Here is a 26,753-nt window from a genome sequence, read left to right as displayed (position 1 = left end):
TTCATTTTAAATTGTATTTTATATCCATCCTACAGGAGAGTAACAGCATCATATGTGCAGTATTTACATTCACGAACTCACAAACCGTAGCCGAGCAGGAAAAAGGCGGCGTGCTTTGATTCCGTGTCAAAACATAACATCCATATATACGTGTCACCGCCCCGGCCGAGGGTTCGGCCGCCGCTCCCACGGTCGTCCCGTCGGTCCGCGTCCCCCGATGGTGAGGTAGCGCGGCGCCCCCGGCCGGCCACAGCCGACCTGTGAGAGCGCCGCGCGTGCGTCTGTGTGGTGAGTGTGGGACAGGTAAGGCGGTGGCAGGCGCCCGCCGCGGCCGACAAAAGTGTAACATGAAGAGCACAACACTAAACACTGGGCGCTGTCGGCGCACGCGCTCGTGCTCACACGCAGTCACACGCACTCGGCCGGGAGACAGCTGAGATCAGGAGACCGGGTCGGCTCGGCGGACCGGCGCGCGGCCCGCCCGACCGACGGGGCTCCAAGAGACGGCCGCTCCGTCAACAACAACAACAACACACGTCGGCCACCGGCCAGCGTGGCCCTTCCCAGCAACACAAACGGCGCGGAGCCAGAGAGACTGAGAGTCGCCGTCAGCGGCGACGACCGAGAGACAGCGGCGGAGAGCGACTAGAAGGTCCTAACGTCTGCCAACGTCTCGTCCGAGAGACAGCTATCTCGGCGTTACGTATGTCAACTGATACGAGAGAAACAAACGCGATAATGAAACCGTTAAATTACTTGGCACACGACAGCAATACGCAACACATACTAATTTCATCCGAACACGCTCAATCGGCCGCGAGGGTAGATACAAAACCTTAATGTACACATAATTACCTACGAGCTCACCTCTTGACGCAGATGATATGCGTGTTCGCGCGTGTGTTTGTGTGTTTGTGTGTGCGTAAATACTCATACATGGCATGTACAAACAACACAGAATACACCGAACCCCACAGAGGGCACATCACACTCACGACCTGTTCCGACACCGGTCCGCCAGTCACCCGCGCTCGACTCTCTCTCTCTCTCTCTCTCTCTCTCTCTCTCTCTCTCTCTCTCTCGCTCTCGCTCTCTCGCTCACACCGCTCTGCCTACCTGTGTGTCAGTTAATTTACCCTGCTGTCCACAGTATGGCCTCTGGGATTGCTGCGGTGCTGCGTCTCGCGCCTCGCGCCGCCCGCCCCAGTGTCCCCTCGACTCAGCCGCTGCCGGCTTCTATAATACTGGTGCGGTTCTACGGCATCTGATACCGAACATATCCCGCTGCTGGGTGTCAAACTATGGCTCGGGAGCGGACAAATGATCGGCAAAATATTTAGGCGGAGAGCTAGCCCGGTAACGCAAATTGACAGGTACTCCGCAAAATTTGCACCGTTCTTTTGCTATTGGTGGAAAAAACATAGTCAAATAACAGTAACTTCGTCGAGGCTCTCGCCGAACCAGTCCAACAAAACCCATTAACAGGTGTGCTGGACTGGGGCGCAGGGCGGGACGGTTCCGGGTCATTTAGGGGACTGGCCCGGGACCTCTCTGCCGAGAGAGATGCCGCCCCGGGACCCCGGGACCCGGGGCCTCCTCGAGGGCCCGGCGCCGGTCCCGGGCCGTGGGCTCAGGGCCTGTATCACACGTGTGTTGTCTAGGGGCGCGGCGGCCCCGTGTCGTCGGCCGCTCACATGTGGTGCGCCAGCGACATAGCTGCGGCCGTCTGCTGGAGGCCCACACCGGCCGCCTCGGGGCTACCCTGCATCTGGTGGTGGTAGGGCGGCATGTACTTGTGCTCGGCGGCGTACTTGGCGGCGGCGGCGGCGGCGGCGGCCTGCTCGGCGGCCGCCTGGCCCGGCAGGTACATGTTGATCATGCTGCTGAGGTCGCCCTGCTGCGGCGGTGCGCCGTACTCGCGCTTCATGGGCGCCGCGGAGGCGGGCCCCACGGCCGGCGGGGTGTCCGAGCGCATGCTGCTGGGCGAGTGGGCCGGCAGGCTGGCCGGACCGGAGCCCATGCCGCTCTGCATGCCGCTGTACGGACTCGGGCTGCAACAGAGACAGGGAGAGAGGGCTGGTCAGAGGAGCGGCGGGTAAAACGTAAAACTGACACAGAAAGCGGCGATGACACCAGACATGAGACGAAACAACAGACATAGGGCGAATGGTCAGAATAGTCAGCTGGCGGCTGATACATACCAAGCACAGTATACCGGGTGGCCCAGAAAAAACGTTCCCAACTTTAAATCAATATTTCTCAGAAAGTGATAAAGATACAACATTGAAACTTCAAATAGTTAATGCGGCACACATTTTCAGTAAATGGTGTGATTTTCATGGTGCTCGGTAAACAACTTTTTAAACGGTTCGTGTTTCAAGCATGCCATGTAAAAATTACTTTTTTGCTCCGATGTTTACTAAAAAATGTGAGTGAACGGGTCACTTTCACCCCGCGGCACCGCGGCCTAGAGCCATGACTTCTACTGGCAGCTAGTCTCATTGATGGTTCGGGTCTCAGGATGACACATTCCCTCAGGCAACCACGATGGCTCTGTGCCAGCGGCATCGGAAGAAGTTTCCAGTTTTCTAACCATCTTGTGGCTCAAATGCTTTCCTGGCTGACATTCCAGGGAAGATGTAGCTTTTCAACCAGTTTTTTTTTTGTCATCTGCTGGCAATGTTGTTTTTCATAAGCTATTCTTTGGTCTTCTGGCACAGGAACCAGTCTGCTTTAGTTTGTTTTCCTTATCCGGTCGATTTACTGTTTGATCTACTGAAAGGAGGGTAATCAGCAGTAATCCATGCACCGTGCCACTCCTACTCGAAACATGATTTGGTGTTGAAACGAATGACATCCATGAGCACCATTTTGGCTCAGTATTTGAATATTTGGCACATAAGTGAGACAAAAATATTTAAAATTAGAACACACGTGTTGGTTTCATTCACGTGCTCTATTTTTCATTCTTTTTTATAACATGGGACGTCTAACCCAACCATCACTATCGTTTGACATCGGCAAAAAAAAAGCAAAAACGTCTTGCTTAATTCAACTCAAGATTGCCAGCTTGAAAATGATGGTATAGCGTTATAATTTGGCATGCCAATGCGCAAAGAAATGACGCAAAGTTGATGAAAATTTTCACTCGTTATTTGTACTCATATTTGATATATAGGCCTCCAAAGTTCGGAACGTTTTTTCTGGGCCACCCGGTATATAGTAACGCATACCGCAACTAATGCTTACACTTCCTAATCCTACCGCGACAAGACGTAGCTTCACACACGCACGCAGTCGTCTCCCCTCGAACGCTCACCTGTTTGTATACATGACGTTGTAGCTGGATCCGTTCATGTAGCCCATGCTGGAGGTGGTGGGCGGCGTATATCCCCGGCCGGTCATCTCGTACTGGCCGCCGGCCGTCATGTACGGACTGGCCATGTAGCTGCCGTAGGCGGCGGCGTGTTGCTGGTACGCCGCAGGGTCGTACGTCGGGTAGCCTGAGGGAGAAAACGGGAGAGTTTGGTGAGTTTAGATTTATTTGGATACGTGTTTAAGCGAGTGTTAACTAAATGAAAACATGACAATATGTTTGAAATTCGGGGATATGTTGGTAGAAAAGCTGAGGAATGGTTTATGTACGCAAGCGTGTATCATTTTAGGATGCGTCATCAACGAAGACACTTCTGCGCAGGGCTGCGGAGTCGATGGATTTTCGGCAACTCCGACTCCAACTCCGACTCCGGCTTTCAAAAACCAGCTCCGACTCCGACTCCGACTCCGGGCAGAATTGTCGACTCCGACCGACTCCAACTCCCGACTCCGACTCCGCAGACCTAGCAGGGCTGCGGAGTCGACAGATTTTCGGTGACTCCGACTCCGACTCTGGCTCGGGTTTCTAAAATCGACTCCGACTCCGACTCCGACTCCGGTCACAACTGTCGACTCCGACCGACTCCGACTCCGACTCCGACTCCGACTCCGACTCCGCAGCCCTGCAGTTCTGCGGCGAGTTTTTGCCACTTGTTCCATGGGCCGGTCGTTTGCACGGTGACAGAACAAGTTCGACAGGGGGGCGGGGTAGACGGGTGGGGAGATAACGGCAATGACTGTGCAGCCGGCCCGGCGGCCGCCGGCGGCGCCGGCCGCCCGGGCCGCAGTTACAGCCTCGGCGGCCGTCGCCGGCACCCCGTAAAGTTCACACGCTCCGATCATGAATCGCGGGATGAGGGCGTCGATAGGCGTGCCGCGGGGCGCTGGCGGCCCACCCAGGGCGGCCGCGGCGGCGCCGTCTCTCTCTCTGTCTCTGTCTCTGTCTCCGGCGGCCGTCTCTGCGGCGGTGGAGGTCAGCGCTGCACGGAGCGGTCACAATTGGCCTGCTCTGCACACCCCCCTGTTTGCTCTCGACGTGAGAGGAGCGCGCGGTCCGCGCCGGCTCCGGTTGCAGCTCGAGGGGCGCCGGAGAAGGGGGGGGGGGGGGTGACCGGGTCCGTGCGACCGGCCGAGGGTGTCACGTAGGCGCCACGAGCTGGTAATTCCTAGAAGGGAGACGTCCAGCAGTGAGCCCAAGGAAGGCAATAGGACAGATCAGCGGCCTGATCAGGCAGAAGTCTAGGCAGAGAGCGGATGCAGAAACTCAGGCGATATGAGTAAAATGATGTTTTAGCCTGGTGTGACGTAAACTGGTAGAAAGCAGCTGGAAGAGAATAGTTTGTAGACTCCAGACTTTGTAAAAATTGAGCCGCCTTTCAGAAGTCTCACCGGATGACACGGCTGTCTCTGTTGGTCGCGTGCAGATTGCGTAGAACCCTGAGCTATTACAGGAGTCTGAGCGGCCAGAGAGTCTGCGAGTCTGAAGTCTGACCGGATAATACCGGGAAGGTCGTCTCCGTCGGTGGTCGCCCATCTAGCGTCGTTTTTAGCGGCTGGACGGGCGGGCACTGACGGTAATCCGCCGTTTGCGGCGGCTCTCTGTCCCTCGCCGTCGACTCACCGTCTCCCGACGGCCGTTTTTGCGAGACCGTAAATCCGCCACCACCGCCAGACGACACGGTGTGCGTTTCATGGCCGCGTTTACCTTCTCCACAGTCTCGCCGCCCCCAGGGTCGACTTCCCTAGCTCACTTTCAATTATCGCGAGCCATTAGTGCGACCGTAAAGACGCCGCCAAGTGTTGCAGAATTGCTGGGGAGTTAGAGCTGTACGGTGGGTGTAAAAGTCGGGCATGGTTGTGTTTGAAGGTGCCGCACGGAACGCGAGACTGCTTCTGGGGCGGCGGCGGAGATCTGTCATCAGCGGATCACAGCGTGACGAGATGACGGTCCGTGACGCGTCACGTCAGAGCGTGACGGCCGAGCGTCGTGAGTGATGGTAGCGGAACGGAGGCGGTGGCGGCAGGAATGTTGGTGCAGGATGTGTGGTGATGAGGGGCAGAGAGTGCTCCGGTCGGAAGCAACAGAGCAAAGAGAGGCTGCACCAATAAGTCCAGACAAAAAATTCAGACTAGGCAGAGTTTGTTTCCGTGATCATGACACGATCACAAGAACGAAATAAGGATCGACGGGCTTTGTCTAAAAAAATTCGCGCCGTGCAATGATGAAACCCGACTTAGCTCAGTCGATCGGAGGAGGCTCAGCTGACTAGTGAAGCAGAGACAGGCGACGTGCCCACTGCCGACGGTTTGGGCCGCCGAGCGGTGCCTATTTTCCGCGCGCTGCCGATGGCTGTTTGCTGTACGCGCCGCGGCCGCGGAGGCGGTGCCAATGTTTGCGCCGCGTGTTGGCTGTGCTGTTTGAAGAGCTCTGTCTCCACACAGCTCTAGTGTTTGTGGTGGCGCGACTAAATAGTTCACCGGTCGCTGGCAACTCATCGCCAGGCATCACTGGCGGTCGCGGCGACTTCTGGGTGTCCCAGTGATGCTTCTTCGGCCGTGCTTCCTTCGGTTGCGACTGGATACCGTGGGAGTTGTTGATGATCTATTGGACAAATTTGATATAGACAAATTTAGATGTTTAATTGTCATCATAATCTGCTTTTAGTCATATCATGTGACCCAATACCGATAAACCGATTAGCATAAAATGAGTAGTCCACAGTAAACCATTTCGGTCATCACATCAATTCATCTTCAGCATCAAACGCTGCCAAAAGGTCGTCTTTATCCCGAGTGCCAACACCTCTCAATGGCCAACAACAGTATTACGTGAGCACCGTACAAAATTTCTGTTTTTATACGGTCCTCGTGTTCACCCATTGCCACTGGATCACTGTGTCAGCAATAGGGAACAGGTGAACCGTCACAAAAGTGGCCAAACAAAAAGATTGCTATCATGAGTCCATTCAGAGAACAAAAACATTCCTGACTTTTGTGTGCGAGTGAGCCGGCCCAGTCTGGCTATGAATGGAGTGCAGTTTGGCGCCGTAGTACTACGGCCACCATTGATTCCCCGGAGAGACACAAAGGAGCGACACGCGCCGGCCGGCACCGCTCGCTCTCTCAATGAACTCTCCTTGTCTCTTTTCTGCTCCTCCGGCGCCAACAATCGCTCTGCTTCTCATTCTTTGAGAGCTGCCGCCGGCGCCAGACAAAATAATAGAAAAGGACGCAAGTTTACGCCGTGTTACTATGGGAAGCTACCAGACGGTGTCTGTGATTCTCACAATGAGCCTAACTTTGTGGTGGCAAACAAAACTGGTTTGTTTAGGAAAGCACCAAATTGAAAAGGTGACACTGAAAGAGAAATTCATCTGAATGATTGCCATTTTTACCGATGAGTGCCGATTGATTCACGTACAAGCGACAGTCTAAGGTAAGCAGCAAGGTAACAGTGGCCAAAGAGAGCTCCTGCTTTCCGTTTGAGGCTCCAAAGGAAAATTGCAACGCTTGAAAGACACTTGATCTTGTAATGCTGACATGGACCAGCAGCAAAAGCTACCGTACTGCCGTTTCAACGTCTTCCAAATTCACGCTACACAGCCTCAGCTCCCCGGGCCGTGGCTCACAGGAAGTAGTGGTCGCCACCGGTCACCACCGACCAGAAAAAAAAAATACAGCGGTGTCCACCCTCCCCTTTCAAACGGTTTGCGCCGGGTGGACGACTACAGTTAGGAGTTGGTAGTATGCGCCCGGTATTCGGGGCCTGAGGTCGAAGCCTTCGTTTGGAGAAAAGCAGTTGGAGTCGGTCGTCGAGGCTTGAGTCGGGCGCGGGTTGGCCGTTCGGCCGCCCGGTGATTCGCTGTGTCGCTGCCGCCGGGACGGTCACCCCGGCGTGTCTCTGTGGCCGGGGCGGTCACCCCGGCGTGTCTCTGTGGCCGGGGCGGCCGTCACCCCAGCGTCCCCAGCGGTCACCGTCCAGTGCCCCTGCCCCTCGGGCCGGGACAGCGGATGGCGCACCTGCCCCACCCCAGCGGCGGCACGGCTCACCTGTGGCGGCTGACACGCCACCCACCTCCCCTCCGTCCTGTCCTCGGCGCCGCGCGGTGACACGCCCCGACCCGGCCGACCCGGCACACACAGGTGTGTGCGGCGGTCCTTCTGCCGGCTGACAGTGCCGCGCGCCAGGAGCAGGCAGGTGACAGCTGTCAGCTGACAGAGGACGCACGCTGCCACCAGCTCCGAGCCGAGCCAGAGGGGGTCGGATCTCTGACAGACAGTCTGACTAGACAGACAGCAGCAGTCATTAGTCTTTAAATAAGATAATTTTTTAATGACTCCGAATCGTCTTGCTTCATTCGATTCCCAGAAAACAAATCCCTTGTATTTGTAAAATAAAACGAAAAAAAAAACTTCCACAATACCGGTAACACCTGCTGGATAGAGAGCGGAAGCGGAAAAGCGCGAGCCAGGACCGCCGCTCCGCCCTCTGAGGTCGGTCGTCACCGTCTCTGTCCCCACCGGCCATCCGACCGTCTCTCACAGGTCGGCCGGCCGCGCGAGCGCGCAAACAAACACATAAATAATTCTAAATCGCCGTGAAGGCGACCCTAACCGGAGTGTAAGTGTCATAATGAGCCCGTGGAGACTCGACCGGGGCGCGACCCCGCCGTACTCCGGTGACAGATCTGAGCCCACGGCCGGCGGTAAGTGCGGCCCAGGTGGACCGACACCGCCGCCGCCCCGTACTCCGCCCTCTCTCACCTCTCTCACGGTGAGAGCAGAGAGTGAGATGGAGAGCAGTTTTGAGGGAGTAGTTCAGAGAGCGAGATATGTCTGATTGTGTGTGACAAAGAAGGTCAGGGAAGAGATTGTGACACTTAAAATATTAAAATAGGAATTTTATCCAGCCTTGTGTCCTAGGCCTAGCTGTAGGAAGCAAGCAAACAAAATTTAAATGGCACTACCCAAACAAGGCCAGCACAACATCCTTTCTGGAGCGTGGAGCATATCCAGTTGCCTCATCCTTTACGAAGCTCTGGCATTGTCGTTAGGTAAAACAAACGATAATCACTCCACACCGTTGTGTAAGTCTGTAAAGTCCATGCCCTTTTTACATCAGGCCATCTCAGCACGTTCCTGGCCGTCTCTGATCTCGGTGCTCCAACAGCGGTCACTGTGCGCTAGGTCCGCCCGTCTCGCCTTGAAGACAGTCTTGTCCGTCTCACCTAAAGACAGCCGTCTCCCGTCTCGCCCTATAGCCCGTCGACCTGGGCGGGCACAGTCACCCCGTGTGAGACCGGCACTGATGGTGCGATCCTATCGTCTCGGCTGACAGGCGACCCACCGTCGACTACTAAATGGCCTCCTTATGTCGGGTAGTCAGATGGTGACACCGATATTCGCCCGGGCCGGCTCCCGTGCCGCCGACTACGCGCCGCGACGGAGGACGGAGATGTCTGGGACACCGCGGACATGACCAGACACGACCAGACAAGGGATGTCTTTGGTTAGACCCAGTCGGACCGCCAGTTGTATTCTACACAAGGCGTCAGGCTGTCTCGGAAGAAAGCAACAACGATGTCCTATAGACGGGTACGTTTCGGACATCTTGCTTGATGATCATTCCGTTAAAAACCTTTGCCGGATGGTTACCGGACATTCTTTACCCGGAAAATTGCATCTCGTAGGAGAAGCGCAATAAAATCAAATTTTAATTTGTAAGCCCATTCTGTCTAAAAACGTTTGTTCACAAACCTTTTGAGAGGAATACTGGTACTCGTTGCAGCAGCAGCAGCAGCAGTAGCAGCAGCGGACGAGAACAGTTTTGCCATCCCCTATTGCGACACCGTACCCTGCCCCCGCCCCCCCCCCCCCCTAGTGACGACACTGCACGGCTTCAACTGTCGCTGATTGGTCTGAACTGACGCCAAATGTCGGCGCGCTGAACAGCGCCAAACTGAGACCGATTGGATCGACGGCGGAACGCTCCGCAGCCTTTGTTGCACGTTCGCCTGTGTCGGCAACGGGGACAGGCCTGCTACGGTCCAGGAGGGGAGAGGAGGGACCGGGACGGGGTCGACCACGGGTGTCACAGTGTGGAGCTTCACCCGAAGCCGGACACATGAGAACGGCTAAGCCTACCGGGAGGCTTCAATCATTTAATCAAAATTGTAATCAGTGATAATCCAACATCAAAGATTCTTAGCGAAGCCCTCAACAGACTATCATTTTTGCATTAAAAAATAGGAAAGAAATCCAACATGCTACGAGCAGCCTTTTTAATGAATTGAACTTCAAATCGATATTCAGAAAATGTAAGGCAATTCGGACAGTTTAGGTCTTTCTACTTTCTGTGCTATAAGATAATGCATTTGTCATCTAACAGCCTTACAACGCAAATGCAGGTGCCCATTGTTTTTTTTTGTGGAGCTACGATCGTCCAATTGACATGCACAATAATGCATCCTGGGTGCTATCAAGCATCCCTCCTATCTCCCATTAAATCCACTAACCGTTGGGCATGTATCCGTTGGGCATCTGGTACATATCCCGGGTCATTGCCGAAGCCTGAGAACGGGACGGATCGGCCTGCAGCAGACCTCCTCCCAGCGGAAACTTGTCCTTCTTCAACAGGGTCTTCGTCTTCCTCCGTGGCCTGCGGAGCGACAGAGAGAGGTCAGGTCACGGGTTAGATCAAAGGCTGTTGTCTGAAAGGTGACCGTGACGGACCGGATCACATATCATGTCAAAGGGTAAGACGGAAGGGGCGAATAATATGGACAACTCGACACTTCTTACTGACATGTATGAACATTCTACTGTGATATAAATTTATAAATAACAGCCATACACACGAACAACGTAACAGTGAAGCACGAGAAGGCACGGAGTACATGCATGCACCAGATAAAAGAAGCACATCAAAGAAGATCACTGAGCTAGGCCTCAATGAAGTCTCTGACGATCAGGTCCACCCGGCGGCAGTTTGGTCTGGCCACTCGGCGGACCATGACAGCGCCGGGTCCTCCGCCGCCCCTCCCTCCCTCTCCCTCCGCTGCCCGGCGGGTCTGATTGACTGCCGTTTCCTGCGGCCCGAGTACGTGCCCGTCACGTGGCGACGTGGCGCCGCCGACACGTGTCCGGCGGCCGGCGGCACGTGACCTGACGTCGGCAGCAGGTCCGGCTACCGGCGCGGCCGCGCGCGCGCGGTCACCGCCGCGCTCCCCTCCCCGGGCGGAGAGGGGGGGAGGGAGACTCAACCGCAGAGCAGCCTGCTGGCTAATCAAATGTAGAAAATGTGTTACTATGATGCACTCTACATTATTTTGGGTTGCAACGACCGGCTGAAAATAAGAATATGTGGCAATCCCTAGCAGTCATGATGCAAAACAATACTTGAACAGGATGAAGGTGCTCGTCGGACGTCTGAAAAATCAAGTGGTAAGGGGCACTTGCATCTATTCAATTGTTGCGCTTCAATCATTGAAATCTCTTCAGTCAAGGAATCTAGCATGGCCAGCAAGATAATTTTGAAACATCTACGCAGGTATTCCCTAATCTTTTTATTCCCATGAGGTGTTTTTGCAGTACACACAGGAATGACGGTAACACATGTTATTTCTCTCAATGAGCGGAAGCAAAACCACCACTTTGTTATTATTGAAGGTTCCATTGATTGTCAATACCACAATTCACTCCAATTTCTTCAAGGTTAGCAGTTAACTACTTAATGTTGCGCCCGTTGACGTTTTTTACTTGCTCAAGTTCCCACGTCGTTTCCACACCACCACTGCGTGGGTGGAGCCGCCAAAGTGAAAATCAAGCCGCCGACGAAAACTGCAAATTATCACCACCCAACAATGCTTCCAAATGCCACCTTTGGTCACATTTTTTCGTCACCTGGCCAAAAAAGCTGAGGCGGCACTTCCGGCGCGTCAGAGCCGTCAGCGGCGCGCCGAGATTGCCGCCGACAAATTACCCTCGAGAACGGGCCGAATAAACGCCGGTGAACAGACGGCGAACAATGGCTGCCGGTCGTCTGAGGCGTTAATTGCCCACTATTGCCCGCCGACCTTGCCCGAGGCTAAACAGAGCCTACCCGGCGGGTGGGTCAAGTCGCGTGGGTCGGAACCCCGGCTGGGCGACTCAGGCGGTAAAGGGAAGAGTGGTCAGACGGGACCGGTGAGCTCATGTTCAAACGGCTGATCATTCCCTGAGGAAGAAGTGAAACGAGCCAATAACAATACCGATTGAGGCTAACGTAAAATGGCTTCATAACGTAACATAAACCGGCAAATTTGAATGATGATTGGAAGCTACCCAAGAAGTGCAATCCATATTACACGCGCTCAATATCGTACCAATTTTTTAGTGGCGCCTGAGTCACCTGCGCACCTTCTTCGCTGATAACGTAAGTGCACGCAGGCACACGTATTTGCTCCAGGTAAACCATTAGACACCACGCATGGCCGTCAACATTGGCTCTATTTTTACTGCTGACTGGCAAAGTGGAGCACCTGCCTTCCTCTATTACTTCTAATCGATACCAATATGCAAACGTCAGCAAACATAAGTACGGCTGACGGAGGGCAAACGCCTGCCGATTTTCGGGATTACCAGACCCAATATCACTTATCCGGTGGCGGTGTGGCCCGCATTCATGTTTCGGCGCGTGCATCCGTCATATTCGTACAAATCCACCACTGCACAGTGCACAGACACTAATGGAAGCGTCTCTTGCCTTAACGCTAGCTCACGGCCTAATTCACTACGGCTACCGTCGAGCCGTAATTCCATCATTCCCAGTCACCGCGCTGGTCATTCGGCAAAGCGGTTGTAATGACAGCACCGACCGCCGCGGGGCGCGTTCGTCACATGCACTGACGGCCGCGACGCATTCCATCGGCCGCCGTCCACTCGGTTTGATTCTGGCCATCACTGGTCATCGCATCCATCACCCGCGGACGGTCACCCCAAATGTCGCCGTCGTCGACGACGATGACGACGGGCGGCGGCGGCGCGCGACACCAATCATCATCAGGGGACACGGCGGCGGTCGATCGGCAGACACTACCCGACCGCCGCCGGTTCGACGCACCATTACACACACACACCGCAAGTCACGGTACACCGGGACACACCTGCGGCCGGCGGCGGATACGGAGGGGTAAAAATCGCACAGGCGCCGTGCACTGGGACAGAGAGGAAGTTTGGAAATGAATGTCATTATAGAAAATACCAGAAGGTAGATGTATGTAGATTCAGGTTAGGTACATAAGCAGCAGTTAGTGGCTTTGGATTAGTGGATATAGCCTATGGCTTTGGAGGAATGAAAACTAAAGGTTATTTGGTAAGGCCATGCTGTCTGTCTTGTACGTCACTGGCTTCAGCTTCGATTAGGCATAAATTTCTTGCAAAATAGGCAGCCGGATGGGAAATGCAGGACACATCATATTGAAACGCATGCTATGAACCGTTAGCATTAGCAGGGATGACAAAATGAAGATGACATATGAGCTTGACACACTGCAGTTGGATCAGGATGATGATCGCCGCTGGGACGAAGGCTTAGAAGAAGCGGTAACACAAGTAGCGACGGGTAGCACCAAACACAACTTTCACCATCAGCACAACCCCCAGCAGCAGTAGCAGCTTCATCTCCCCAGTCTCAGCCTCCTGGCGTCATCACCGTCCAGTCTCCGGCCCATCGCTGTCCGCCGCGGGCGCCGTGTTACTTCCAGCCCGTGAAAATTCCCCACCACCGCCAGATGTGAGCTCCCGGCCGGTCGGCCGGTCTACCGACACCACATCGGGCCAGCCGGCCGGCCGGTCGGCCGGCTCGGCGGGTGCACGTGGGCCAAATTGGCTTTGCATGTCGGAGGCCCGTCGGTGGCCGGCGGCGGCGCACTAATTGTTCCAACAGTAGTTTATCACGAGTCGTGAGTAATGGCCCATCGACGGCGGTGACGCTGAGGCCGGTGAGCGAACCGATCCCGTCCAGACGAGCGAGGGACGCTGACAGAGGTAGGGCGAGACGGAGCGATGGACACATAGCCAGTGTCACAGGGATATCCACGTGCAGAAAATAAGGAATCACCAACAGTTGAAAATTGAAATAATTACCTAAGTTAACGTTCATCGAAATTGGTAAATATACCTCAGTCGTGGCAAAAATAGCTTCACTCTAAAACACGTTTACAAATGAGCTTAGAAGCACCTTAGCCCCAGTTCTGGTTATCACTCGACTGCTGCTGCGCTAGTTTCTTCCGCGAACCGAGGATATCGGTTGCCGACCACAAGTACACCGTCATCGTCAGAGCGGGCTGCCGAGGACGCCACGGCAGCCGCGCTCGATCGATTTCATTTTGCCGAGTCATCTGGCCCGCCCAAGGGCCGGGGCTGCGTGCCGTGCACCCTAAAATCGAACCAATGAAGCCGCGATGGATCGACAGCAAAGTGGTCTCGCTTGTGAGAACATCCAAGGAGAACATCCAAGGGTTCCCTGGGTCAAGACACTGAAGGAGCAGCTCTCATGCGTACAGCTTCATGACGCGTACTTGTTCCATAAATGTTGACTTACAGCGCAACCCAAGGATGGCTGATTTGGACTTAATCTTGAAAGATGCGTAAAGTTTTCGCAAGCGAGCATCGTGTTGTAGATACTATGCTTCCTGCTACACAGCTTCCACATCCACTCCTCAACACCACTTCGGGCTAGAGGCTACGCTCGTTCATCATCTTCAATTCTCTTTTCATCTTCTTTTCTCCATTTTCCGTACCGCATCGTTTCGTCATCACTACTGATTTGTATCCGACTTCATCTCAACCCACGCTCCTCGGAAGCCACCCCCACAGCTCTACCTCCCCACAGCTCTGCCGCCTCCGCAGCTCTGCCAGTTCCCAAGATGGCGTCGCTCCGCCGCCGCGGCCGACGTATGCAAACATCGGCCGTCTCCGGCAGCGTCGAATTATGCCCGCTGCAGCCAGCGCGCTGCATAAGTCGCGCGACAATTTTATCAGAGCCACTAATTCAATCAATCTGACAAAAACCGTCGTCGTCGGCGGTGATTATTTTTCGTTATCGGCCGCTCTGCGACGGCCGGTCAGCGCGGCGGCCAATGAACGCGTCACCAGCGATGCTTCAGATTCGCTCGCCGGACGAGGCCACGCCACGCCGCCGCGGTGGCCGCAATTTATGCGGAAGCCGGCTCCGTGGAGCGGCGCTGAGCGGCGCGGAGCGTTCGCCGACCGTCCCGCCGCGATTGGCCGCCGCTGGCGGTGCGAGGCTGAGCGGCCCTGCGCGTTTCTCGGTGTTATCAACGCGTGGGGCGCCGCAGCGCGCCAGGCCGCCGGGCCGCGCCGCCTCCGCGCTGAGATTAGAGCAGCGTGGGGCCGGCTCTGTTCCCACGGCGCCAGAGAAGCGGAGAGACGCGGCTCGGCCGCGGAACGCCAGAGCAAGCGAGACAATCACGAGCGGGAGACGACGACGGCGACCGAGCAGAGCGACGACCGGACAGGCGGTGGGAGCCGAGGAGAGAGGGAGAGAGAGAGAGAGAGAGAGAGAGAGGGAGAGAGAGAGAGAGAGAGAGAGAGAGAGAGAGAGAGAGAGAGAGAGAGAGAGAGAGAGAGAGAGAGAGAGGAGGAGTCCACGGAGGGGAGTCCATGGGGTGGGGACGGGATTCCACAGCCGGGACGCCACGCCGGGATGCGCTTCACCGGCGGACGGCAGGGAGGGGAGGACGGCCCGGAAAGCGGCACATTGCGTGAGAGCTGTCATTTGGGGCGGCCCAGCTGATGTCCCGCACACCGCGGCGGCCGCAGGCGATTAGGTATAAAAACGGAACTGGAACAGGGCAGGGCGCGGCCCGAGTGCACGACAGGGCACAACAGGCCGATACTGGACGGTGGAGTGTGGACCACGGCGATCAGCGTGGTACAGATTATGATATTCATATTTCATATCAAGGGCAACATCATAATTTTGAAGACATCTTTGGAGAAAGGTTACCATCACACAAATGCTTAAACAATTCAGCAGATATGTCGAATCACAGCAATGCAGTTGAACGGTAAAATACAAAAACAAAACAGCAGGGTTTAAATCGGCCAGTAAAACATCATAGGTATGCGTACCACTACACAGCTTTCCCCAGCGCACGCAGTTCCCCATCCAGGCGTAGGTACACAGATGCGGCGGACACCACACAGGGACGTTCCACCTGGCCCTCCCCTCCCCCTCCCCTCCTCCCCTCCCACCTGGCCGGGAGGCGAGGGCGCTGAGTTGGGAGCGGTCCCCCGGAACCCCACAAACCCACTGATTATCTGATCAGTTCGTGCCAAAAACAGCAGAGATTTGGGGGACGGTGCTGCCCCCGTGGATCCTGTCCGTTATCTTGGCAGCTGGGTGTCCGGAAATCGGTAAGGTGATGTCTTAGTTTATCTGATGAGTGAGCGGTTGTTACAACTGCGGCGTCTCTTTCCTATAAGAGGGCATAATCACGCAAAGTTTGGGAGTCAAACCGAATGGCTTCAAAGTGCTTTTGTCAATTTGGAGTTCTATGGTATGGGGATTGCGTACCTCTCAGCTTAGGGATTTCAGTGTGAAACATTGCGTTGTGTCTATGGGTAGCTTCCACGCTGTGATACAACCTACCCCAGCACATAAACCTCACAGGGCATCAGTCAGCACTTACAATGGCAATGGTCACGATTTCATAGCGTGGTAAGCGCATTCAGCCAACACAGATGATGCGCAATTTTACTGACCGCAGTTAAATAACACAAACCACGAATGACATCTGGCGTAACGCATTCTTCGAATAATCGTGGCGGGACATATAGACATAGGCAGTGATAAAACAATTATGATCCTAGTGATCTCACTATGATCACTAGTGATCTCCAACGATCCCCAGAAATCATCAGTGATCTCCAGTGACCACCAACAATCCCCAACCATCAACAAGGATCATCAAGCATCACCAACCTCACCAAAGATCACCAGCGTTCACCAGCGATCACAAGTGATCTCGAACTAACACCAGTCACCAGCAATCACTATCGATCACCAGCGATCTCCAGTGATCACCAGTGGTCACCAGTGATCACCAGTAGCCCAACAGATCACACCACCACCAGTAGCTGGTCGGTTCCGCCCCGCGTCCCTCCCCGGTCGTCGCGGGGGGGGGGGGGGGGGGACCAGGGGCGGCGGCGGCGGGGGGCCGTCCGCTGGATTAGTCCGCACCATCTGACCTAATCAGTGGTGCCTGCCGTTCCTCCCCGCCGCGCCGGCCGCCGGCTAATCGCCGCCCGGCGAATTCCGCCGCGCTGCGACAAATACCGTCAGATTACCCCCGCGCGCCGAGACCGGCCCCACTGGGACGCAGCGCGACGCGACGCGACGCAACCAGAGGGCTCGGGACCGCATGCTGAGCCCCACCTCTGTGCCACGTCCAGCCGGAGAACCAGCGCACACAGCTCACACACACACGCGCAGACACGCACACACACATGCACCAGACATGAAACCGAGACCGGCTCTTCTCCACATCAGCCCGGAGTTCATTTCAGTGCGGTGGGAAACATCAACAGTCTGTGCTCTGTGCTGTTCAGCCTGCGGTGGGACACTCAGGGAAGCAGGAAGGAGCAGGGGTCCAGGAGGGGGTCCTTGGCAGCTGTACTTACCACCGTAATCAGCCGTTTGACACACATTGGCTACGGTAACTCAATGGCCCCAGATACCCGAGAGGCGGCACCGGGTAGGCAGGAGTGTGGAAATCAAGCAACTGACATAATTACAGGTTTTGCATAATGGCTGTTTTCCTGGCAAACTAGTGAAAGCACTGTAATTCTTGCGGCCGAATAGGACTGTTATTGATTTTGTGATCAGTGCGGAGGGGCGACACTTAGTGTCGGCAGTTGTTTCAATAATTTGACCCACCGTCTAATTTGAAATGAAATCATCCTCGGCGAAAATTATAGGGGATTAGAGAAGGGTGCTTCGATCCAAATATAAGGAAATATACATATTGAAAACGTCAATTTGAAAACAAACTTGGCACAGTAGGTACATGGCAAACGGCAAACAAATAACACCAAGGAAACATCCAACTGAAGAAAAGAAGCGCCTCTTTCGAGGGAACTGTTCATTTTAGGGCAGAATCAAATAAAGCCAACATAAAGACAACATTAACAAGCAGCGAAATACTAACTTGTCTGTCTCGGGAGCATGGCCCAGAAATGATTTCACGCTGCCGCCAATAGGATTTGCTCGACTTTTTCGGCATCTATAACGAGAAAAGCGAAGTTGTGTGAGCAGCTATACCACTCTGTGGTTCTGGCATACTGCCAGCGGGCGGGGGAGGGGCGTCGGGAGTACGGATTACGCGTGTACGCTCCAGTTTGTGTGGGGGTTGATGTGTGAGGACTTACACTTGTGTTGGCTTTCAGTCACAGTGGATGGGGTCAGATCACAGTTCACAGTTTACATACATCGAGTGACACAGCAGTGCATAACGCTGTGCGCTGTCGCTGTGGCGGAACACATCAAAGACGCGAATGTTGTAACCAGATCGGAGTACAGTCACTCTTTCACATTGGTATCGGATGAAATAGTATATAAGGAGAATATTTAGGAAGTGGGGAAATGTTTTGTGGTGTCATCATAGCATACCACCAACACAATATCCGCTGTCAAATTACGATGAAATAAATATTCACTTGAACTTAAATGACGTATTTCTTATGTTTTTATCGAACAGACAACAGGGTTTCGTTACTGATTCAAATTGGAGCATGGTTGTCGCTGAATAAATGCTGACAATGCCAGCCCAGCAAAAAAAGGCCCGACTAAGTATGTAGACCTGATGCTATATGGGCAGGACACTGACCAGACACGTCCTTTATAGCCCACCAGACAGCGCGGCGGACCATGTTGGACCACGACAGACCACGGGGGACCGAGGTGACGCAGGACCATTAAGGTCGACTCCAACACCACTGACCGGACATTCCTTCTCCTGAGAAGTGGAGAGTCCTGCCGGCCGGCTGAGTCAGCCGCCTGAGTCGCGGTGAGTTCTAGCGGCCAACTGAGTCGCGGTGAGTTCTACCGACCGGCTGAGTTACGATGAGTTCTGGGCGGCCGGCTGAGTAAGTCTGCCGAGTTGGCCCCTGAGCCGGGCGGTCGTGTGCCTCTGTTACGGGCAGTGGTTCCACCAGCCGTGTCTCTCACGGTAATACCCCTTTACAGGGGGATGGAGGGGAGGGCGAATGCTGCGTCATTCTTATCCCAGAGCCAATGCCACCAGGCTCCGCCGCCGCCGCCGCCGCCGCCGGCGGGCCAGCCGGTGCGGCGCGGTGCGGCCCTCTCCCCGGTCCCCGTGGGGCCAGGTGCTACCACCGGACACGGGCCGGGAGCCCCGCAGTGCCAGCGCGGTCCCACCGGCCTGCCGCGCCACCAAAATACAACCCGAGCACGTGCAGCGGTCGGTGGGCCGCCACAGCGCACAAACAGCGGGTGGAGTAAACCGAGGACACGGCGGCTGGTGGTGGAGAGAGGACAGGCCGGTTGGACTGGCGCGGCGGCAATCCAGGCGTGGGGAACTCCAGACCAGCCTGACTGGCGCGGTCCATACAGCTGGGGACATCAGACCAGTCCGATCAGCAAAAATCCAGCTGGAAGGGCACAGGATATTCGGACCGGTGGTCTCTGATCACCAGCGCGTGAACAAGCCACTAAGCAGCAGGACTGCCAGCAGCCAGCCGCTGACCAGTGCCTCATCAGCCAGCCATCACGAGGTGCCGTCATCAGTGGTCTCGATTCGCTAGCAGCTGACAACCAGCAGCTAGACCAGCAATGGGAACAGTTGGCGCAGTTACAGACCAACTGTCCGCAGACCAGCGGACCAACAGCCTGCAGTCAGCAGTCACAGATCATTAGATCGGTGTCTAGCCAGCATAGGACTAACCAGTAGCCACTGGCTAGCATATCGAAAGGGAACGCTCTTCTTCCAGCAGCTCAGTAGAGCTCAGCCCGGCAGCCCACTGAGGCTCAGCTCAGCAGTTGGTAGGGCTCAGCCCAGCCCAGTAGGGCCCAGCTCAACAGTTGTGGGCCGTAGTCCATTATAACTCAGCTAGGCAGCCACGCACCCGGCCAGCAGTTTTGTTGACCAGCGATAACCAACAGACTGGGTGAGAATTTATAAATCACTGGGACTGGCTCACAGGTCACAGCTATTCGAGTAAAACTGTGAAGTGTGCACCTACCCATAAATAAAGTGAGAAACCACTCAAGTGACAATAAGCTACCGAGTATAGCACATAAAATATGTTGCGTGCAGCACGTTGCACAAGCCCTTTGGTGCACACCTGTTCCTCGTAGCACCACATGTGCCTGATTCTGACAAAACACGATTAGCGACAATAACGGCTAGTGCCACACGTGGGGAACCATACGCAGCACGTGACCTGACCAACTCGTTACAACATTCATCTGACTCCCACGGCAATGTGATTTAGGATACAGTGGAGCGGCCTCGGCAGCTTATTGCACGTTTAAACCCATTCAGTCACCATAATTTGACATAATTTCCATAAAAAGATAAAAATAATTTAAATACCCTGCATTTTGATAAGCCTTATACGTTGCAGCAAAAAATAGGTGACCCACATTCCGCTCTCGGGGAGGGACGGACCGCACACATGTGCACAGCCACGTACACAGTGTCAATGTCGCGATAACGCAGGACGTCATGTACCGCGCCCGGTCACTGAGGTCGAGGGGGGCACCCCTCCCCTGCTGTGCACAGAGCTGCGTGCACACGTGCACTGAGCCGGAAACGGTGGCGACAGGCCGCGTCCGCCGCGCGCATACCGCTCCGCAGTATCAGTGGGTTTTTAGAAATATTGAATTCCAGGCTTTGACCCATAAAACTCACACATCGACCTGTGCACACCTCTGACAAAGTCAAGCCCAACAGGCTTTGAGGGATGTGGCAAGCATCAGATGAATCTTTAAAATTGCGAGAATATATTTGGAACAAATGTAAATAATTCGCCATTATAACTGTTGTATAAGTTTTCAATTGAAAACCTAATCCACAAGGAAGGGAAAAAAATTGCTAGTATCAGAGGTATTACTTCGATTTACCACTTCTGGCAATTTACAAACCACAATGCGGTGATCTGCCTGCGCTGAGCAGCACGGCATTGCACGAGCCGCCCGCTAAGTGATACTCCCCTGATCATCACCAACCATTATCACCTCATCCTATCAGTTATTCACGCGCAGTTTCATCGTGCGCCGAGCGCGTCCTATTGTGCGGCAACACACCCTCTGGGGCAATTTTCTGACTTTAATATCGGCCGCCCCTGGTCATTAGGGAAATGCGCCATTTGGTCGTGGCCGCGGCTCGCCTAAGTGGCGTCAGGCGTGAACCCCGCTCTGTACCGGTCAGGTCTCATCTGGCCAGGGCTCAGCAGAGATACTGATCGCTCGGCGGGAGGCTCGCGTGATCTGCAGTGATGATATTCATCCAAATTTATCCCACTGATAAATAACGCGCCGCGGGGGCGGACGGGCAATAGCACTAGAGGTGGCCGCGCCATGTGCTAATCTTATTAAGCGTTTCGGTACTTAAATTCTCATCTAGCACACTAATGCCAGTCCTTTGCGTTTTGCATTACTATGCAGCGATTAACACCGGCAGGTTTTATATTGAATTATAAAGTCATACACGTGCAGGGGCTGTGGTTAGCGCCGGTTCCATATATCAACAGACACCGCCTTTAGGCAGATTCGGCACGTTAACTTCACTGGCTCACCTCATGTACCGTATGGTAATGTGCATTGAACACCCGCCTCGAGGGCACTGCCGAGTTATAGGAATTCCATGTTCATCACATCATGATACATCTCAATTTATGCAACAAATTACCTGGAATACTTTGCACTTGTCCTCACCCCACAGCACAGATAATAGAGCATTTTCTTCTGGGAAATGTGTTTGACCAAAGATTTTGTGTCATTTCTCAATTGCACTCCATAACTTTAGGACCAGCGAATGAATAACTACCTGGTCAGTGGTCAGGGTCAGCTTAATCACCCAAAAACCTACCGACAATAATTACAGATGTGTGCGCGGGCCGGGTTCGGTGGGAGAGGCGTCCCCGTGGACTCAGGGGCGGTCCGGGGGCGGAGACGGCGCCCTGCTAACCAGCACCCCGTGGCTAGCAGGCCGACCCAATGATAGGAATTTAGACCGACCCGGCGCAGACGGCGCAGACTGGAAGCGACGACGGTCGAGCCGGGTACTCATCCAGGGAATGACGGAAAATTGGGCCGACATGTCCTCCTCGGACTGGGCTCGGACACAAATTGGGCAAAGTCGGCAGATGATCGGACAGACACATGTATCGGACAAACTGGACAAAGTCGGGGAGGATTGGACAAACGATGTCCGACATGGATCGCACCAAGGTCGGATAATGCCGGACAATGTCCGAGGTGGATCGGACATTAGGCGATTAATGCTGGATGCTGGCAGAGAAGTGTGCTGAAATGACGAATTATGTCGGAGCGCTACTTAATTTCGTCTTGATGACAAGCACTGCCCTATCTGTTAATGTCTCTTTGAAAATGATATAGTGAATTAAGCGTTTGATGGTGCACTGTATGTGTATGCAAAATTTCCATGCTGTATAGATCTAGAAAAAAATTATCAAGTAAAGCAGGCCCAAAATCTGAGTCCCATCTAGCCTCCACTCTCTGCTGGGACAGCCACGACGCTCCGACCTTCCGACCGCTCGGGCCGACCGCGCCGCTCGGCGTCGGCTTTCCCGGCCGGTCGGCGGCCGAGCGGCCCGAGCGGAACCCAGGCGACGGAGCTCCGGTGGCCGAGCGGGGAGGGAGCTCAGAGGAGAGCACTGGTGCTCCGAGAGTCCACCACTGGCATGGCTCAGCGAATGGCTGAGTGTGTAAAGAGAGAATGGTCGAGCTTCTGGGCGAAGTCGGGCTAAATTTTTAGTTTTAAGTAAATTCAGCAAGAAGATGGTAGATTAATTTTTAGCAGATAATTATCTACAACTTGTGTTAATTATAATTTTTGCTGTGACCGTTGCTGTGACCGTTGCTGCATTTAAATGCCTATCGATACCCCTTTCATCTATAGCCTATAACTTGTTCGCCCCATGATATATAACCATTATTTGTCGAAAAGATCGGGCTAGTCGAAATGTTATCCGCACATCGCTCCCTAGAACACACCTCAGTGCAAATATCCCTCCGCCCTCACCGGTGGAGCCTGAGATTCGGAAGCCGGCCCTCGTATCCTGCCGGCCGGTACTGGAGGGAGGGTCAGGTTACCTCAGCAAGTGTCGAATGAACCACAGAGGACCCGCACTGCGGGACTCCGAGAAAGACGCCGCACGACGCGTCTCTGAGCTGGTTTTTGGTGGCCGGATAATCCAGCGTGTTTACTCAGCAGGAGATACGTATTTAAAAACAAGACTGGTGTTCGACATTTTATATAGTGTTGGACGGAACCAAGCTGCTTTCAATTGTACAATGGTTGCCTTCAATCAAAGCTGCTCATGGCTCATTCGGATGTCATTTTGCATTTTGCAGGACGGGTCAAATCGTCCGGCATTAGCTCATAGTTCAACTGAGGTCAAATAGATGATTAATATGTAAAACCAATGCTGAAAATGCGGAAAGCAACATCTATTTTTACTTCTGAAACTACCAAAACTATGGCTTCTTTGTCATTTCGTCAAGGCTGGCATTCTACTTGCAGGGGACCGTTTTGGGAGTGAAAGATGTGTCAGGCCGCAATTCCCGGCCTGATCTGAGGGTGGTGAAGGATGGATCCGGGCTGGGACATAGAAGGGTGGTGATGTCACATCTGATCATGATAGAATGAGTCGTGCTTCTGATAGGACACCGACTGGGACATAGGACGGGCCGTACTGTCCGCGTCTGCTCAGTCCAGGAGACAGCGGTGGCGGCGGCGGGTGACGGCGGCCCGCCCCACCTGACCGGCAGACTCGGCCCCCACCGGACCGGCCGGTGACACCAGGAATGTCGCCTCTAATTGCGTCCGATAACCCTTGGACGGCGCTCGCCAGACGTCAACTACCCTCAAACGACAGGGAGGTTCACCGGCAGGTCATCGCCTGGATCGGATTCTACCCCGCCCATGAACCGAGTAAGGACCGCGCAAGGAGGAATCAAATAGGGGATTGAGAAGATCGAGTAGGGGGTCGAGTAGAGACCCAGGGACCTATGGACCATCGCGGGACCACCGGCTCAAACGGCCACCCAGCCCGGATTAACTGACGACCTGAGTCGCTCCGCGCGTGTCAAACTTGGCGACAAGTTTGGCGCCGTTCGGACCGGGCCCCGACCCGCCTGTCTACAGGAGGTGCCCCCGGTGATTGACCTGGCTGGTATCATCAGTTATTCATAATGAGGTGTCAGCACCACCTGATGGACAGCCTGGCGGAAATTAATTTCGGTTATCAATTGGTGTGATTCCGTTCCCAGACATTGCTCTATTATTTAGGCAATTACTGGGGCGCTGTCGAGCATCTGTTGATGCTTGTCGGTCAATTGGTGGCGTTTTACGAGGGTCGTGGGGCTGCTGATTTGATTAGGCTCCTCGGGGCCGCGAGCAGCGCTCGCTCGATGTCGGTACTCGTGTCATTCCGCCTAATGGGCTGCGGCGGCGGGAGGAGCGGCTCCTCCCGGGCGGGACGCGCCGTCAGAGATCGAGCGAGGGGTGTCCAGACACGGGGCAGACTGACAGCGCCGAATTAGCGGCGTGATTCTACCGAGCAGACCCGGCACGGGACGGGATTATACCAATCACTCCGGGATGGTCCTTAGGGGAACAGGGGGTCCAGGGGACCACACTGGGCGGTCAGGGGTCACCCCAGGAGGCATGGGTGATCCCTGGAGGAACTTTTAGTAAGGTTTGTGACAGTCTTTGTGGTTGTCAGCAGCAGCTGACTGGTCTCTCGACATGAGACTCAGTTTTGAGATATTGACTGGACCAAACTTTGGTGCATTTTGACATAAGGTGATGGTTTCGGACCAGGTCTGTGAGGATCTCTCAGGTATCATACGGACTCTACCCTACCTGCGGAACTCAGAGCGTGTTTAGACAGACCGAGACGGACCCTCACGACCCTCACACTAACCTGTACTTGTAGTCGGGGTACTCCTTCATGTGCACCGCCCGTAACCTCTTGGCCTCGTCGATAAACGGCCGCTTGTCGGTGTCGTTCATCAGCTTCCACTCGGCGCCCAGACGCTTCGAGATCTCCGAGTTGTGCATCTTGGGGTTCTCCTGGGCCATCTTGCGCCGCTGGCCGCGCGACCAGACCATGAACGCGTTCATGGGACGCTTCACGCGGTCCGCCGCCGCCGCCGCCGCCGCCGCAGCCGAGCCCGACAGCTTGCTGTTGTTGTTGTTGTTGGTCGACTGCTGCTGCTGCTGCTGCTGTTGCTGCTGTTGCTGCTGCTGGGGTTGCTGTTGCTGCTGCTGCGGTTGCTGGTGCTGGGAGGTCGGCGGCGGCGGCTGACCGGCACTTGGAGGGACCTGAGTCAGCCCGTGAGAGATTGGCGAGTGCGACGGGTGGCTGATGTGCTGTGCGTGGTGCGACAGCGAGTGGTGGCTGGGCGGCATGTGCCCGATGCCGCCCTTCAGGTCACCCTCCATAGTTAACATGGTATCCAGATAGTCGCGGTATACTCGTTCGTAAGCCACTTTTGCCACTTTGCACTGCACTGGCTTGCCAAACACACTCCTTGCTTTTCACGTACAATTTAATATGCACTCCAATAAGTAAGTTTTGCACACAGATTCAATAACACCCAGAGCGCCGTATTGTACGTCCGCTCCTATTCAATACGCTCTATTATTTGGTGGTAATGTGCCGTTCAGATGTTGCGAGGGAATAACCAGCGCTGGCGGCCGGCCAATGGCCAAGCGTCTGGCGGCCGAGGGGCGGAGCGAGCGTGACGTCAGCGCGGTGGGCGGAGCCAGCGAGCCGTGGAATGCGGCTGGTCGGCGGCCGGCTGGCGACGGCCGGGTTTTTACGGCGGCCCAGGTCGCCGGGCGAGATGCGGCCGGGCGCTGTGATTTTTCTCACGTCCCAATTTGACGGACGGCAGAATGATTGCGGTGCAGCTGGCGTGGCGTCGCTCGGGCCCGGCGGCGTCGCTCGGTCCGCTGTGCCGGCGGCGATTAATGGCGCTCCTGGCGAGAGGAGCGCGTCCCACCGGTCCCACGCAGCTGCTCTCCACGACTGACTTCACTGGCAGGGCCGCCGCGCGGACCAGCACCCCCTAGCGACGCGGCGCGGCACCTACCTACGGCCGCCGATTTGAGGGAACTGCCCAGACGCCACACCGCCCTCAGCTGCCCAGTTCAAATACTGTGGTGGCCAACGCTGCCGTATCGTCTACTACGTGCTCCTTTACTTTCGGACATCCCTTTGTGGGTGATAAGTCCATAAGCCACCATTCAAAACCGGAGTTCAATGGCTCGCCCCACGGCACATTGGCGCCTACAATACGACACAATCAAACGGGCATCGCTTTTGTAGCGGCATTAGTACCACTCTGCGTATGTCGACTTAGATGCGGCCTATTGTCCAGCCTCGAGTGGCGGGGGTGCGATTATTAGCCGGTGCTTGCTTCAAGTAAGAGCGCACACTATCGCTGAGTACCTTATCGTTTTAGATAGGCTACCTTACATGGATTATGTATGGGACACAAATATTCTGAAACAAACGTTTCATCGACCGCTGATTGTCGAGCGTTTCTCCCAGGGTATATTCAACAAAAAGGTTATTTCGCCAGGCATATTCACAACAATAAGTTAGGTAAGGTAGAATATACATTAGGCACATCAATGCTATAAAGTTAGCTGCACTTGCCTAACCTAACTTATTTACGTGAGGTCTCTTATTCCGCGTAAGGTGCTGCTAGCGACACCTGTGGAACGGGATGCGAACTACAGGCACACTTGTCGTACGATATTCGTGTGTCACGGTTTCATTTTTTATGAGGGTCATTTTTTATTCACCTACGAGCAATAATTAATTCATTGAAACACTTAATTTCTTCCAACATAGGTGGTGTTCTCAAAATTTAAAGATTCGGAAGACAAAGGTAGGAAACTGCACCACTTTACAGTGTCGACACTTTAAACGATACATAACGGTGCCGTTTAAAGTAAGGTTAATGTTAAAAATGTAGTTCATCCCTCCAACAAGCGGGCCTTCATGATCTGCAGCTATTCTCCGTTAGTTATAACATATTGCCGTGACAAATTCAGGCGAATGCTTAGGCATTCATTGATAGGAGGCCTGGA

At 54.6% G+C, this 26,753-nt stretch overlaps 1 protein-coding gene across 2 annotated transcripts; it reads right to left on the bottom strand.

The window, feature by feature from the left end:
• On the bottom strand, nucleotides 1-25,729 carry LOC122386253 (transcription factor Sox-2-like). Of its 2 annotated transcripts, XM_043375287.1 has the most exons (5): nucleotides 24,574-25,729; nucleotides 17,589-17,663; nucleotides 9,891-10,033; nucleotides 3,320-3,503; nucleotides 1-2,051 (listed from the first exon to the last, which is right to left on the bottom strand). In XM_043375287.1, the coding sequence occupies exons 1-5, from the start codon at nucleotides 25,101-25,103 to the stop codon at nucleotides 1,691-1,693; spliced, it is 1,293 nt and encodes a 430-aa protein (XP_043231222.1). In that variant the 5' UTR covers nucleotides 25,104-25,729; the 3' UTR covers nucleotides 1-1,690. The 2 variants fall into 2 exon arrangements, with proteins under 2 accessions (XP_043231222.1, XP_043231223.1); XM_043375288.1 differs by lacking the exon at nucleotides 17,589-17,663.
• Nucleotides 25,730-26,753: the final 1,024 nt, after the last annotated feature.

The sequence above is a fragment of the Amphibalanus amphitrite genome, unplaced genomic scaffold, assembly GCF_019059575.1.
Source record: "Amphibalanus amphitrite isolate SeventyFive unplaced genomic scaffold, NRLGWU_Aamphi_draft 000244F_arrow, whole genome shotgun sequence".
Lineage (NCBI taxonomy): Eukaryota > Metazoa > Arthropoda > Thecostraca > Balanomorpha > Balanidae > Amphibalanus > Amphibalanus amphitrite.
Note: the sequence above shows the minus strand (reverse complement) of the source record. Positions and strands in the feature narration are given on the sequence as shown.

What these genes read in the sequence shown, in the direction of transcription:
- LOC122386253 (XM_043375287.1), bottom strand. Translation starts at nt 25,103, where the DNA reads ATGTTAACTATGGAGGGTGACCTGAAGGGCGGCATCGGGCACATGCCG. An exon ending in CATGCTCCCGAGACAGACAA is followed by an intron (nt 10,034 to 17,588) that starts GTTAGTATTTCG and finishes GTCGCTCCGCAG; the next exon opens with GCCACGGAGGAAGACGAAGA. An exon ending in AACGTCATGTATACAAACAG is followed by an intron (nt 2,052 to 3,319) that starts GTGAGCGTTCGA and finishes TCTCTGTTGCAG; the next exon opens with CCCGAGTCCGTACAGCGGCA.